The 17,100-nt window shown below is 49.8% G+C and overlaps 1 protein-coding gene across 4 annotated transcripts in view; it reads left to right on the top strand.

The window, feature by feature from the left end:
- The window catches only part of plekhd1 (pleckstrin homology domain containing, family D (with coiled-coil domains) member 1), a 311,066-nt gene that overhangs the window by 183,002 nt on the left and 110,964 nt on the right, over window positions 1–17,100 (top strand). For all 4 annotated transcript variants that reach the window (XM_063053877.1, XM_063053869.1, XM_063053854.1 and 1 more), the window contains exon 4: window positions 14,419–14,495. In XM_063053877.1, the coding sequence (XP_062909947.1) occupies window positions 14,419–14,495 (77 nt within the window). The remainder of the gene's footprint in view (window positions 1–14,418; window positions 14,496–17,100) is intronic.

The raw sequence follows: 17,100 nt of genomic DNA, 5'->3' as shown, positions 1-17,100 counted from the left end.
CCCCTGGGATATCGCATCTCAGTCACCCACCTCTCCCGGGAAATCACATCCCAATTAGACATCTCCCCTGGGAATGACATCCCAGTCACACGTCTCCCCTGGGCCATCACATCTCAGTCACGCATCTCCCCTGGGGAATCACATCCCAGTCACACATCTCCCCTGGGACATCACATCCCAGTCAAACATCTCCCCTGGGACATCACATCCCAGTCACACATCTCCCCTGGGCATCACATCCCAGTCACGCATCTCCCCCGGGATATCACATCCCAGTCACACATCTTCCATGGGGACATCGCATCCCAGTAACCTTCTCCCCTGGAACATCACATCCCAGTCACCCATTTCTCTTGGGGAATCTCATCCCAGTCACACATCTCCCCTGGGAAATCACATCCCAGTCACACATGTGCCCTGGGACATCACATCCCAGTCACACATCTCCCCTGGGATATCACATCCTAGTTACCCTTCTGCCCAGGGACATCACATCCCACTCACCCTTCTCCCATGGGACATCACATCCCAGTCACCCATCTCCCCTGGGGAATCACATCCCAGTCACACATCTCCCTTGGGGCATCACATCCCAGTCACACGTCTCCCCTGGGACATCACATACCAGTCACCCATCTCCTCTGGCACATCACATCCCAGCACACACCACAATTGTAACGTCACATCCCAGTCACCCATCGCCCCTGGGGAATCACATCCCCATCACATTCCTCCCCTGGTACATCGCATCCCAGCGCACACCACACCTGGCAGGTCACCTCCCAGTCACCCATCGCCGATGGGGAATCGCATCCCCTTGGGAATCACATTCCAGTCATCCATCTCCCCTGGGACGTCACATCCCAGTCACACATCTCCCCAGGGAAATCACATCTTAGTCACGATCTCCCCTGGAACATCACATCCCAGTGACACATCTCCCCTGGGGAATCACATTCCAGTCACCCATCTCCCCTGGGACATCACATCCCAGTCACACATCACCTCCGGGACATCACATTCCAGTCACACATCTCCTCTGGGGAATCACATCCCAGTTACGCTTCTCCACTGGGACATCACATCCCAGTCACCTATCTCCCCTGGGTTATCACATCCCAATCACCCATCTCCCCTGGGATATCACATCCCAGTCAAACATCTCCCCTGGGACATCACATCCCAGTCACACTTCACCTCCGGGACGTCACATTCCAGTCACACATCTCCCCTGGAACATCACATCCCAGTCAGCCATCTCCCCTGGGAAATCACATCCCAGTCACACATTTCCCCTGGGACATCACATCCCAGTCACACTTCACCTCCGGGACATCACATCCCAGTCACCCATCTCCCCTGGAACATCACATCCCAGTCACACATCTCCCCTGGGACATCACATCCCAGTCACACATCTCCCGTGGGGCATCACATCCCAGTCACCCATCTCCTCTGGGACATCACATCCTAGTCACCCATCTCCTCTGGGACATCACATCCCAGTCACCCATCTTCCCTGGGGCATCACATCCCAATCACCTATCTCCTCCGGGACATCACATCCTAGTCACCCATCTCCACTGCGGTATCACATCCCAGTCACCCATCTCCCCTGGGGAATCACATCCCAGTCAGACATCTCCCCTGGTACATCACATCCCAGCACACACCACAGCTGGAAGGTCACATCCCAGTCACCCATCGCCCCTGGGGAATCACATCCACATCACACTCCTCCCCTGGTACATCACATCCCAGCACACACCACACCTGGAAGGTCACCTCCCAGTCACCCATCGCACCTGGGGAATCACATCCCCTTGGGAATCACATCCCAGTCATCCATCTCCCCGGGACATCACATCCCAGTCACCCATCTCCCCCGGGACATAACATCCCAGTCGCACATTTCCCCTGGGGAATCACATCCTAGTCACACATCTCCCCGGGGACATCACATCCCACTTACCCTTCTCCCATGGGACATCACATCCCAGTAACACATCTCCGCTGGGTAATCACATCCCAGTCAAACATCTCCCCTGGGACATCACATCCCAGTCACACATTTCGCCTGGGAATCACATCCCAGTCACACATCTCCCCTGGGAATCACATCCCAGTCACACATCTCCCCTGGAATATGACATCCCAGTTACCCATCTCCCCCGGGACATCACATCCCAGTCGCACATCTCCCCTGGGACATAACATCCCAGTCAGCCATCTCCCCAGGGACATCACATCCCAGTCACACATCTCCCCTGGGACATCACATCCCAGTCACACATCTCCCCTGGGACATAACATCCCAGTCAGCCATCTCCCCAGGGACATCACATCCCAGTCACCCATCTCCTCTGGGACATCATATCCCAGCACACACCACACCTGGAACATCACATTCCAGTCACCCATCGCCCCAGGGGAATCATATCCTCATCACATTCCTCCCCTGGGAAATCACATCCCAGTCATCCATCTGCCCTGGGACATCACATCCCAGTCACACATCTCCCCTGGGGAATCACATCCCAGTCACACATCTCCTCTGGGACATCATATCCCAGCACACACCACACCTGGAACATCACATTCCAGTCACCCATCGCCCCAGGGGAATCATATCCTCATCACATTCCTCCCCTGGGAAATCACATCCCAGTCATCCATCTCCCCCGGGACATCACATCCCAGTCACACTTCACCTCCGGGACATCACATTCCAATCACACATCTCCCCTGGAACAACACATCCCAGTCACCCATCTCCCCTGGGGAATCACATCCCAGTCACACATCTCCCCTGGGACATCACATCCCAGTCACACATCTCCCCTGGGGCATCACATCCCAGTCACCCATCTCCTCTGGCACATCACATCCCAGTCACACATCTGCCCTGGGGCATCACATCCCAGTCACCCATCTCCTCTGGCACATCACATCCCAGCACACACCACAATTGGAACGTCACATCCCAATCACCCATCGGCCCTGGGGAATCACATCCCCATCACACTCCTCCCCTGGGAAATCACATCCCAGTCATACATCTGCCCCGGGGCATCACATCCCAGTCACACATCTCCCTTGGGGAATCACATCCCAGTCACCCATCTCCCCTGGGAAATCACATCCCAGTCACACATCTCCCCTGGGACATCACATCCCAGTCACACTTCACCTCCAGGACATCACATTCCAGTCACACATCTCTCCTGGAACATCACATCCCAGCACACACCACAAATGGAACGTCACATCCCAGTCACACATCTCCCTTGGAACATCACATCCCAGTCACCCATCTCCGCTGAGGAATCACATCCCAGTCACGCATCTCCCCTGGAATATGACATCCCAGTCACCCATCTCCCCCTGGACATCACATCCTAGTCACCCATCTCCTCTGGGACATCACATCCTAGTCACACGTCTCCCCTGGGGCATCACATCCCAGTCAGCCATCTCCCCTGGGACATCACATCCCAGTCACACATCTGCCCTGGGGCATCACTTCCCAGTCACTCATCTCCTCTGGCACATAACATCCGAGCACACACTACAATTGGAATGTCACATCCCAGTCACCCATCGCCCCTGGGGAATCACATCCCCATCACACTCCTCCCCTGGGAAATCACATCCCAGTCACACATCACCCCTGGGGAATCACATCCCAGTCACCCATCTCCCCTGGGAAATCTCATCCCAGTCACACATCTCCCCTGGGACATCACATCCCAGTCACACTTCACCTCCAGGACATCACATTCCAGTCACACATCTCCCCTGGAACATCACATCCCAGCACACACCACAAATGGAACGTCACATCCCAGTCACACATCTCTCTTGGGGCATCAAATCCCAGTCACCCATCTCCTCCGGGACATCACATCCTCGTCACCCATCTCCTCTGGGACATCACATCCCAGTCACCCATCTCCACTGCGGTATCACATCCCAGTCACCCATCTCCCCTGGGGAATCACATCCCAGTCAGACATCTCCCCTGGTACATCACATTCCAGCACACACCACACCTGGAAGGTCACATCCCAGTCACACATCTCCCCCGGCACATCACATCCAAGTCTCACATCTCCCCTGGGGAATCATATTCCAGTCACCCATCTGCCCGGGACATCACATCCCAGTCACACATCACCTCCGGGACATCACATTCCAGTCACACATCTCCCCTGGAACATCACATCCCAGTCACCTGTCTCCCCTGGGGAATCACATCCCAGTCACGCATCTCCCCTGGGGAATCACATCCCAGTTACCTTTCTCCCCTGGGTCATCACATCCCGGTCACACTTCACCTCCGGGACATCACATTCTAGTCACACATCTCCTCTGGAACATCACATCCCAGTCAATCATCTCCCCTGGGACACCACATCCCAGTTACACATCTCCCCTGGGACATCACATCCCAGTCACCAATCTCCTCCAGGTCATCACATCCTAGTCACCCATCTCCTCTGGGACATCACATCCCAGTCTCCCATCTCCCCTGGTGTATCACATCCGAATAACCCATCTCCCCTGGGATATCACATCCCAGTCAAACATCTCCCCTGGGACATCGCATCTCAGTCACCCACCTCCCCCGGGTCATCACATCCCAATCACCCATCTCCTCTGGGACATCACATTCCAGTCACACACTACACCTGGAACGTCACATCCCAGTCACCCATCTGACTGGGGTATCTCATCCCAGTCACCCACATCTCCAGGGGAATCACATCCCAGTCACCCATCTCCCCTGGGACATCACATCCCAATCACACATCTCCCCTTGGACATTGCATCTGAATCACCCACCTCCCCCGGGACATCACATCCCAGTTCACACATCTCCCCTGGGAATCACATGCCAGTCACACATCTCCCCTCGGCCTTCACATCCCAGTCACACATCTCCCCTGGGTCATCACATCACAGTCACGCATCTCCCCTCGGGTATCACATCCTTGTTACCCATCTGCCCTGGGACATCAAATCCCAGTCACACATATCCTCTGGGGAATCATCCCCATCACACACCTCCCCTGGGGAAGCACATCCCAGTCACCCATCTCCCCTGGGACATCGCATCTCAGTCACCCACCTCCCCCGGGACATCACATCCCAGTCACACATCTCCCCTGGGAATCACATTCTAGTCACACATCTCCCCGGGACATCACTTCCCAGTCACCCTTCTCGCGTGGGACATTTCATCCCAGTCACACATCTCCCCTGGGACATCACATCCCCTCGGGTATCACATCCTAGTTACCCATCTTCCCTGGGACATCAAAACCCAGTCACACATCTCTCCTGGGGAATCGCATCCCAGTCACACATCTCCCCAGGGGAATTGCATCCCAGTCACACATCTCCCTCAGGACATCACATCCCAGTCACACATCTGCACCGGGACATCACATTCCAGTCACCCATCTCCCCTGGGACATTACATCCCAGTCAGACATCTCCCCTGGGGAATCACATTCCAGTCACCTATCTCCCCTGGGACATCGCATCCCAGCCATCCACCTCCCCCGAGACATCGCATCTGAGTCACCCACCTCCCCTGAGACGTCACATCCCAGTCACACATCTCCCCTGGCAATCACATCCCAGTCACTATCATCCATTTCTGCTGTATTTCCACAGAACCAAATTAAAAGGGATTTTCCTCAATCAATTCAAACAAGCCTCCCACTATTTGTTCATATCATGGACGCAGGCCCCAATTTTGTCACGTATCCCGTGACAGGACTAAAGAACCAGCAGAGATTGAAAACACTTTGGAGTCCAGTATTGCTATTAACTAATAATATTTATTAGTAACTACACAATACAATAATATAAATGTAGATAAATCAAACAAGTTAGCAATGATTATATATATAAGTGAGTATATCAGTAAGTGTTGAAATATATGTATGAAAAACCAAGCTTCTTTGAGTCTAAGGGTAAAAAGATACAGTCTTACGCTAATGAGTAAAGTTCAGTTCAGTTCAGTTCATGGTATTGAGTTGAGTAGTGATGGAGTGAGAGAGAGGGAGAGATCGAGTCTTCAGATGAGCTGACACCATCGATCTTCTCGTTGCCCTTCGAGATCCTTTAAAAGTCACCGACTGTGACTTCAACAAAGGGGACCGGTTTTCTGTGGTGGAGCTATCACCCAGGTGAGGGTGGACACATGGACAACTCCCCACCAGTCAACCCCTTTTCCTTTTCACTGCAGGAGTGACGGATCGATCCTCCTGATCGATCCTCCAAAACCCACCTTTTCTGCAGACAAAACAATGCTCATTCAGTGTCCAAAACATGTGTCTGAGGTCTATCATCTGACCTCCTATTTTATCTTCCCGTGCTGAGTATCAACTGTCACTCAAATAACTCCTCCTTCCTCTCTCTGTGTAAGAAATGCAAGCAGGCAATGTCCTTGAGGTAAGTATAAACAACCTGTGAGCAGTCTTCATCTCTCTCTTTTTTAAAAACAAGTTGTTGGTGTTAAATAACTCTCTCTCTCTCTTTTAAAAACAAGTTGTTGGTATTAAATAACTCTGTCTCTCTTTTCAAGAGCACAGTTAATGGGGGTAAATGAGCACAGTTCATAGGGGTAATTCAGGACCTCGTCACACAGGCAAAAGCAGAGAAGGGAATGAGCCTAATTAATAGATGTTCTATTGCATGTAAACCTTAGTTCAACTGGTATGGAGGCAACTCCTACAGCCACATCCTACAGATATCTCCAACAGAGATACTAAATGTACAGACAGAACCAAGGCCAAGAAAGGAAGAAAATCTGAGAACTATTTCTTCAACCTCTTGAACGTCATGCAACAGGAGAAAGAGCAAAATCGATTCACCAGCTTGTTCCCAGGACTGGAGTGCTTGAGTTTTAAGGGGAGACTGGATAGGTTGATTCTATTGTCTCTATGCTGAAGGGTGGTTTTATAGACATTTGTAAAATCATGAGGGACTTAGTAAGGTGAATGGTGACAGGGGATGGCCAAAGGGCACAGGTGTAAAGTGAGAGGAGAAAGATGTAAAGAAGGCCTGGAGGGCAAATTTTTTGCACTGCTGGGGGAGCAGTGGGTATGTGAAATGAGCTGGCAGAGGAACTTGAAAGACATTTGGACAGGTAGATGGATAACAAAGGTTTAGAGGGATATCGAGAAAAGACAGACAAATGGGACGAGCTCAGGTAGACAGCCTGGCCAGCATGGATGTCTTGGGCAGGAGGGCTTGTTTCAGTACTGCTGCTTCATGACTATGTGTAGGTGAATAGCGTCTGGGGGGGAGCTGATGGGAGTGTGGGGAGGATAGAAAGGAATTATGTAAAGTGAGTATTGTTACGTACCGCGTAACTGGGTTGCCAAACCAGCAGAAATGGATCACTCAGTTGGAGTCTGGATTACTAGAACTAAGAAAGTTTTATTAAAGAAACAAGCAACACAGTACTCTAATCAAAAGGATAATAAATGCAACAGTTCAGCAATGATAAACACACATGTACACAGAATTAGGATAACAGGATCAATCAAGCTCTATCGTCGTCTAGGGGTAAATGACCAGTTTCAAAGTGATGCAAACTTCAGTTCAACTGAGTTCAGTTCAGTTCACAGTAATCACTGCCGTGGGAGATGGACAGTGGGGGGAGGGAGAGAGAGAGAGCAAAACGAATGAATATTCAAACGGCTTCCACACAGACCTTCGATATTCTTCGCAGTCAGCTTTCGGGCGAGCCCTTTGTGATGTCTTCTGAGGTCACCGACCGTGACCCCTGCGTTTCCAGATACGATCGTTTCTCTGCGGTGAACCTGGCACCCAGGCAAGGGCGGACACACACCAGGTTCCCACCGATCGTGCCTTTCCACCCTGTGCGTCTATGGCTTGGTCCCGCGACCAGCCCTCCAAAACTTCCTACCGACTTATGGGAGGCGCACCGCTTCCAGGGTCTCGTTACCTCGTGGTGTCGTGTGTGTCCTGCCTTAGCGAACCTGTCCATCACTTCAAACAGTTCAGGGTTCAAAGGGGGAGCCGATCTTGACAGCTCTCCTTCCGTTAAACTCTCCCGTCCCTTCATTAACATCTCCAAATGCTGCTCCGTTGTTTTCCTTATCTCTCTTTCTCCTGAAGACAGGTGGCAGACCAACTGCTGATCCCACTGGTGCCAGCACAGGACAGCTAACATCTTAATCTATGTGTATTCTCGTCACACCTCCTACCTTTAAGGATTTTTACCGGGGTAAAAATTACAAACATGAATACATTATTTGATACACACAAATATACATCTTTATCAGCTATTTGGCTAATACAGCAAATTTTAAGTTGTCAACACCTGACAGACAGTCAGACATCACATTTTCTGTTCCTTTGATATGAGTTATTAATAAACCCTTAGACCAGGCTCCAACTTAGCAAACTTCATAGTGGCCAAAAACACTGATGAATTGCGATCAATGTAACCTCTCATTGGGTTTCGTCCCAGACCACAATAGCAAGGGTCGTCCCATTCCGACTTAGTTTTCTCTCGCAAGGGCTTAGTAGGAGGGGGAGGGGTAGTAACCGCAGAGTTATTGCAAAACTTCCTACAGTACCCCACCTTCTCCAAGAGCCTTCTGAGGGCCCTCTTGTCTGTTGGGGTTGGGATGTCAGAGATAGCCCGCACTTTAGCTTGCATCGCTGCCAGCTGCCCCTGTGTCACCACAATTCCCAGATAAGTGACCTTTGTGTGGCCGAACTCATTTTATACAAGGTTCACTATCAAGCTGGCTTCAGACAGCCGTATTACATCGCCAATACACACTTCTGTGTTCGTCAGCCCTTTCGTCACTGAATTACTCATTCTATAGGGGTGTTGCTCACTAGGCAGGCCTAGCGTAACAAACACCACCCAACGTCCCAGTTCTTTGCATCGCCTTGGGACAATCAAACACACGTGTGTGAGTCGTTTAATTACTTCTCCTAAAGAGTCGCTTTGTTCGGGGATTAAGGGAGAGACCTTATCAGCAGAGCTGGCCAAAACAATAGCCTTCTCCCATCTGGTCGATACCATACTCATCTTTTCAAAATGGTTTTTTTCTCTTATCAGGGGGACCCTAGCTTCATTGATTTCCGTGCTAACACTGACTAGGTTTGTTAGCATATCAAAAGCCTGTGACCGTCTCAGTTCGCGTCGGCCATAATCAATAACATCCTTCCTCCTGTGCAGCCGGTAAACCTCTTTCATGATTCCACCAACTGTTTCCTCCAGTACCTCAAAATGTCCACCGGGGGGTACCTTGTGGGCCAGGTTAAAAATCTCATCCCCATAACCCTTTTGCACCACCCCCCCATTCCTCATCTGCGGGTACGGTACTTGGTCTCCCTTTCTTCCTTAGCACTTCCTCCTCCACACAATAGCCTACTGGCTCCCTTCTTAATTCTGCATCAAAGAGAGCTGTCTCCGCCAAAACCATCAGCCCCTCGTCTCGCTCCTGCGCCTGCACAAATTCCTTCCTGGCTAATGCTAAGTCTTTCTCAGCTCCCTATCTACCTCTTGTTTCACTACACTCCTTCTTTTCACTTTCTACCTCCTCCTGGTATGTCTCAGCTAAATTTACTTCAGCAGTCCCGGGATGAACCTGTGAGTCCATGGGCGGGGCCTCCATGCTGGCAGGCTGACCTGTCAATCTCACGGCTGGGAACACGATTCCCCCGGCGATGTCATTAGCGAGCAAGACTTCCACGCCTTTCATCGGTAATTCGGGCCTCACCCCGATCGTGACTAGTCCAGAGACCAGGTTGCTCTGTAGGTGTATCTGGTGCAAAGGGACTGCCTCTGTCCCTTCCCCAATACCTTTGACCTTGACCTCCCCAGTCTGGGTCTCTGAACTAAACTCTAATACACTCTTCAATATCAATGACTGACACGCTCCCGTGTCTCTCCAGATCCGCACTGGAACTGGTTTTAACCCCTCCTTCACTGACACCAATCCGGCCGAGATAAACCTCTCGCGCCCTTCCTGAACTTTGGCAGACCTGTCCTCTCCCAGCAGTTCGTTTACCAGCTCAATACAGCCAGTCAAAATCGCCGTTTTTCCTTTTCCCGTCTCCTTCTTTGGGGCAAAGCACCTGGACGCAAAGTGTCCGACTTTCCCACAATTATAACATACGACCCCAGGAGACTTCCTACCAGACTGCTCCCGGTCTACCTTATCCTTCTCACTAGTCCCCGGCTTACTTTCTGACTTTTCTGGCGGACTCTCCCCGCCGTCCTGACTACCCTTCTGGTAGCCTTTACTCGGGGCAAACTTCATTTTATGCGTCAACGCATACTCATCCGCTAACTTAGCAGTTGCGGCTAACGTGGCTGCCTCTTTCTCATCGAGGTAGGGTCTCATACCCTCAGGGACACAACCTTTAAATTGCTCAATCAGGATCAGCTGTAGCAGTCTGTCATAATCCCCCTCTACCCCCTTCGAGGCGCACCAACGCTCACAATATGTCTGCATCTCACGGGTAAACTCTAAATACGTGCGGTCCCACTGCTTCCTCGCATTCCGGAACCTCTGCCGGTATGCCTCCGGGACCAACTCATAAATCCTGAGGATGGCTTCTTTCACCACCTCATACCTCTGGGCATCTTCCGCGGATAAAGCGGAGTAAGCTTGTTGGGCCTTCCCTTTCAGTACACTCTGAAGCAAAACAGACCACTTATCCCTCGGCCAGTCCTGACTTGTAGCAACTTTTTAAATGGAGAAAGTACCGATCCACATCGGTATCGTCAAATGGGGGAACCAGCCTAACCTCCTGGGTCACCCGGAACCCTCCACCTTAGTTCGGCATGGGCCCCTGCTCTGCCCTTATCTTTAACTTCTCCAGCTCAAATTCCTTTTCCCTCTGCCTCTCTCTCTCTTCTTGCTCCCATTGCCTCTCTTTCTCCTCTCTCTCTAACTGTCTGTCCCTCTCTTTCTCTTCTCTCTCCAACTGTCTCTCTCTCTCCTGCCTTTCTAAATGTTTCTCTTTCTCCCGCCTTTCTAACTGCTTCTCTTCGCGTTCTAGCTGCCGTACTCGGAACTCGTGCTCGAGTCTCAGTTTTTCAAGCTGCACCTGTACTGCGTCTCCAGCAGGTTTTTCAATAGACACCACCTCCAGCTCCCCTTGGGGAAACACACCTTTAGATACATAGTGCTCTACTATAGCTCTGTGTATCTCCTCTGTCCTCATTGTCGACTTCCCCTTAACAAGATTCAACCGTTTGGCCACAGCTGCCAATTCCGCTTTCCTGGCATCCTCTAATGCCTCCAAGTTCAGCACCTTTATAAATTCCTCAACCTCCATTTCTGCTGTTTGTCTTTCCTTTCTTTCGGGAATTTTAACCCAATCAATTTACTCCGTCCCAAATTTAGCATTCAAAATCGCGGACGAGAACCCCACTTATGTTACGTACCCCGTAACTGGGTTGCCAAACCAGCAGAAATGGATCACTCAGTTGGAGTCTGGATTACTAGAACTAAGAAAGTTTTATTAAAGAAACAAGCAACACAGTACTCTAATCAAAAGGATAATAAATGCAACAGTTCAGCAATGATAAACACACATGTACACAGAATTAGGATAACAGGATCAATCAAGGGCGGACACACACCAGGTTCCTGCTGATCGTGCCTTTCCACCCTGTGCGTCTATGGCTTGGTCCCGCGACCAGCCCTCCAAAACTTCCCACCGACTTATGGGAGGCGCACCGCTTCCAGGGTCTCGTTACCTCGTGGTGTCGTGTGTGTCCTGCCTTAGCGAACCTGTCCCTTTTTATCCCCCTGCTGGGGTATCGCCTGTCCATCACTTCAAACAGTTCAGGGTTCAAAGGGGGAGCCGATCTTGACAGCTCTCTCTCCCGTCCCTTCATTAACATCTCCAAATACTGCTCCATTGTTTTCCTTATCTCTCTCTCTCTCCTGAAGACAGGTGGCAGACCAACTGCTGATCCCACTGGTGCCAGCACAGGACAGCTAACATCTTAATCTATGTGTATTCTCGTCACAGTATCTAATGGTTGGTATTCCTTGTTTCTGTTTCTGTGACTCTTGCGTGAATCACCATACTAACAGCTGATGCCCCTGAGCTCAATAAAACATTTGTAAGCATAACATGGCTTTGCTGTTAATTCGAGTTTATTGTCTTGTGCACAAGTACGGTGAGGTACAGGTACAATACCTGCAGCAGCATCAAGCACATAGGTACAGACAGCACACAGAATATAAATTAATGCATAAAGTGAAAAAAAAGGCGGTGCAAAGGCAAGACCAGTGCTAAAAGAAACACAGTCCTTGCTCATGCAAGAAATAAACTGGGGTATTCTGTTACTGAGGTAGGGTTAGAGTTGTGCAGGTCGGTGGTTATAGGAAAGTAATAGTTCCTGAAGCTGGTGGTGTGGGACTTTAAGGCTTCTTACCTCCTGCCCGATGGCAGCGGCGAGAAGAGGGCTTGACACTGTTACATACCCCGTAACTGGGTTGCCAAACCAGCAGAAATGGATCACTCAGTTGGAGTCTGGATTACTAGAACTAAGAAAGTTTTATTAAAGAAACAAGCAGCACAGTACTCTTATCGAAAGGAGAATAAATGCAACAGTTCAGCAATGATAAACATACATGTACACAGAATTAAGATAACAGGATCAATCAAGCTCTATCGTTGTCTAGGGGCAAATGACCAGTTTCAAAGTGACGCAAAATTCAGTTCAGTTTGCAGTAATCGTTGCCGTGGGAGATGGACAGTGTGGGGGGGGGGAGGAGAGAGAGAACAAAACGAATGAATATTCAAAACAGCTTCCACACACAGACCTTTGCAGTCAGCTTTTGGGCGAGTCCTTTGTGATGTCATCTGAGGTCACTGACCGTGACCCCTACGTTTCCAGATACGATCGTTTCTCTGCGGTGAACCCGGCACCCAGGCAAGGGTGGACACACACCAGGTTCCCGCCGATCGTGCCTTTCCACCCTGAGCGTCTAAGGCTTGATCCCGCGATCAGCCGTCCAAAAGCTTCCCACCGACTTGTGAGAGACGCACCGCTTCCAGGGACTTGTTACCTCGGGTGTCGTGTGTGTCCTGCCTTAGCGAATCTGTCCCTTTTTATGCCCCTGCTGGGGTATCGCCTGTCCATCACTTCAAACAGTTCAGGGTTCAAAGGGGGGGCCGCTTTAGACAGCTCTCTCTCCCGTCCCTTCATTACACATCTCCAAATGCTGCTCCATTGTTTTCCTTATCTCTCTCTCTCCTGAAGACAGGTGGCAGACCAACTGCTGATTCCACAGGACAGCTAACATCTTAATCTATGTGTATTCCTGTCACAACACATACGCTGGGGGTCCTTCTTGGGGCAACATCTCCTGCAGATGCTGTTAATGGTGGGGAAAGATGTGTCTGTAATGGACTGGGCTGTGCCCACGAACCTCTGCAGCTTCTCGTGTTCCCGTGTATTGGAACTGCCGTACAAGGCCGTGATGTCAGAAACTTTGTGTCAGCCAGATCTAGTCCAGGAGATGTCTCTAGTCACAGCAGGAGCTCTTCTGGCCACAGTGATCCTTGCACCTGTTCACTGTGCAACTGGGTGAACGACATGGAGGGTATATAGTTCTCGGGAGGGGAGCTCTCTCTAACCTTAGACAGCCTACATTTGTTGTCCTGGTCCTTCCTAATTTCTTGACTGGATAAACAAACCACTTCCTTGGCCATTTTGTATATTTGACCAGCTCTTTGATTCTCAGGTGTGCTTTCAGTGTGGTGTGCCATGGTAGCGTGGTGGGTTATTCTGACACTCGGGGTATTGTTGTTCACAGTTCGATTGCAGCACCATCTGTAAGGAGTGTCTGCACGGCCTTCCCGCGGAATGTGTGGGTTCTCCCCGGCTGCTTCAGTCTCCTCGCCTAGTACAGGGGAGGCTAATTAGACATTGTAAATTATCCTGTGATTAGGTTAGCTATGGGAGCAGGTGGTGGATGGTCATATGAGCATATCACATCTTGATTATGCGACCACTGATGCCAGGCCGACAACCTCCAAAGAGTATTGATAATGGCTAGGGTCACCCGTCTTGTAAAGACCCTGCTCAGAAGGTGGCAATGGCAAACTACTTCTATAGGAATACTTACCAAGAACAATGATGGCCATGGAAAGAGCATAATTGCCCACATCATAGGGCACGGCACATAATGATGATGTCATAGGGCGTGGCACATCACGATGATGTCATACGACATGGCACATCATGACAGTGGTGATGAGGTTAGGGTTGATTAGGGTTGCTGAGGTGCTGTCGATCGAAGGGCCAGAAAGGGCTCCTACTCTGCACTATCGCTAAAGAAATAAGCAAAGGATGCATTAATGCCAAGTCTCTGTCCTTCCTTTTAGGGGAATATTTTACTTGCTGCTGAGACGGAGTTTGACCAACAGCACTGGCTGCAGATGCTGCAGGAATCTGGAAAGGTGTAAGTACACAGGGACCTCTGGCGAGTTGGAAGGTCGATCAGACAGTCCTGTAAAACGAGTCAGCAGAATTAGCATAAACAAGTGAATCCACAACCAGATTTTCAATCCAGCTATTTAAAAAGCTTTGTCATAGCTGGAGGCAGTTTTAATATGTGGATGGACCCAGCTGACCCAGGTGAATGGGCTGGTGTCTCAGATTGTCACTTGACAGCAATAAACAGGAATGAACAATCTGCAAGAACAAGGTTCTCTCACCACCTTTTCATCTGAGACAGGATTGGTTACTGGTGTATTATCATCACATGTGCTGAGAAACACTCCAACCATACATGTAATTTCACAATGTGTTACAGTTACAGAAAGTGCACTGCAGGCAGACAATATGGCGTATGGCCTTAATGAGGTAGATTATGAGGTCAAGAGCCATTTTATCATACTGGAGTCTACTTAATAGCAGTCCTTGAGTCTGGTGATATGTGATTTCATGTTTAGTACATATCTTCTGTTTGATAGGAGGGGAGAATAGAGAATTTCTGGGGTGGGTGGGTCTTTGACTATGTTGGCTGTTTTACTGATGCACAGAGAAGTGTAGACGGAGCCCATGGAGAGGAGAGGAGGCGGCCGGTCCCCATGACGTGCTGAGCTCTGTCTACAACTCTCTGCGGTTGCCATACCAAGCTATGTGGGTGAGGGTCAGTGGGGACATGCTAAATTTCCTCACCCTTCTGTGGATGTAGAGGCACTGGTGAGCTTTCTTGACTGGGGGCTTCTATGTGGTTTGAACCTAGACAAACTGTAGGTGGTGTTCATTGCTTGGATCTTGAAGCTGTTACCTCAGCATTATTGGTGTACAGTAAATGGAGTGTATGCACCCCCCAATTCCTGAAACCAATGGCCAGCTCGTTTCTTTTGTTGACATTGAGGGAAAGGCTGTCACCGTGATATCATGTCACTAGTCTTGCACACCTCCTGTACTCTGACACGTCATTATTAGAGATCCAGTCTCTACTCTGAACATGCAGATGGAGTCGGAGGACAATCTCCAAAACAGGAAACTTGGATACACCAGTAACGTAGGACGGACAGGAGCCGACTTGCACTGTCAGTGTTCAATGGTAGAATGTAAAAGTAATCAGAGGGAGTTGGAAGGTGTGACCTCAGATTCAAGAAGTACGACCAATGACAGTATAGTACTCCTTCAGTAACACAAACAGCATTGGCCCATATCTGGTGCTCAACTTAATGTAGTGGGACTGGAGCACATGATTTGGACTCGGTGGCAGAGTGTGCAGGGGCAAGGACAAGTCGAGGCAGCACTGTCCTCTGAGCAAAGACATTTGCCTTCTCCTGTCACCAGTGGCTGAGCTTTATTTATAGATGTGGCTCCTGCTTCTAGACGCTCCATCCAGGAGAAACACCATCACTGAATCTACCCTATCAAACCAGGTGAGAATTTTCCACAGCATTGAAACCAGTGCCAAACTGAGCTGCCCTCATTGGCTTGGGTTTGGCCCGTATCCCTCTGAACCAGGGGTCCACTGACCCCTTGCTTAATGGCACTGGTGTATAGCATTAAAAAGCTCTAATCCTTTCCTATACATGTACCAGTCCAAATGTAATTATATCTGCCTCCACTTCTGGCAGCTCATTCCACGGACCCACCACTGGGTATTTGGCAAAAGCTGCCCCTCGGGTCCTTTTTAAATCTTTCCCCTCGCAACTTCAACCTGTGCTTTAGACTGTCCAATCCTTGGGTCATCCACCTTACCTATGCCCCTCATGATTTTATAAACTTCTATAAGGTTACCCGTCAGTCTCCCTGTTCTCCATGGGACAAAGCCCTAATCTGTCGTGCCTACCTCGATAACTCAAACCCTCCAGTCCTGCTGACATCCTACTGAATTCTTTCTGCAACCTAATGACATCCTTCCTAGAGCTGGACACAATACTCCAAGTGTGTGTTTATTGCGATCACCTCCACAAAGTACTGGCTAGTTTGCTGTTTGTTTTTACAACACACCACCATCCCAGCAATCTACACCTCCACACCAAAGGACTCGGATAGCAGGAGCTATGAGACAGTGGACACTGTGCTGCCCAAACCCTTTGTCAGAACTGATGATTTTATACTTTGCCACACTATATTTCATCTGGCATATTCTTCACCATTTGCTTAGTCTGTCCACATCCCCCAGAAAGTTACGCTTATCCTGTCTTGGTCCACATTGCTACCCAGCTTTGTCTTATCGGAAAACTCCGACATCATCCAAATGATGGATATGTATTGTGAACACCTGGAGCACCAGCATCACCTCCTCTGGGGCCTGACTATTCACAGACTCCCAGCCTGAAAATGACTCACTTTTTCCTACTGTCTGTTTTCTGTTCATTAACCAACCTGCAGTCCACATTACTAGGTTATCCCCAGTATTGTTTGCTGTTGTATTTTCTGAATACCCTTCTGTGTTGTTGATTATTAATGGTTTTACAAAAGTCCAAAGAGGCACACAACATGCCATAATCTACCCCCAAAAAACTGACAGCTATATCCCTAACCCTGCGCATTGCTCTTTGACTCCGGCATTTCAACTACAATGGATGCTT

The sequence above is a fragment of the Mobula hypostoma genome, chromosome 1, assembly GCF_963921235.1.
Source record: "Mobula hypostoma chromosome 1, sMobHyp1.1, whole genome shotgun sequence".
Taxonomy (NCBI): domain Eukaryota; kingdom Metazoa; phylum Chordata; class Chondrichthyes; order Myliobatiformes; family Myliobatidae; genus Mobula; species Mobula hypostoma.
The sequence above is the reverse complement of the archived record's forward strand: the minus strand, read 5'-3'. Positions and strand labels throughout refer to the sequence as shown.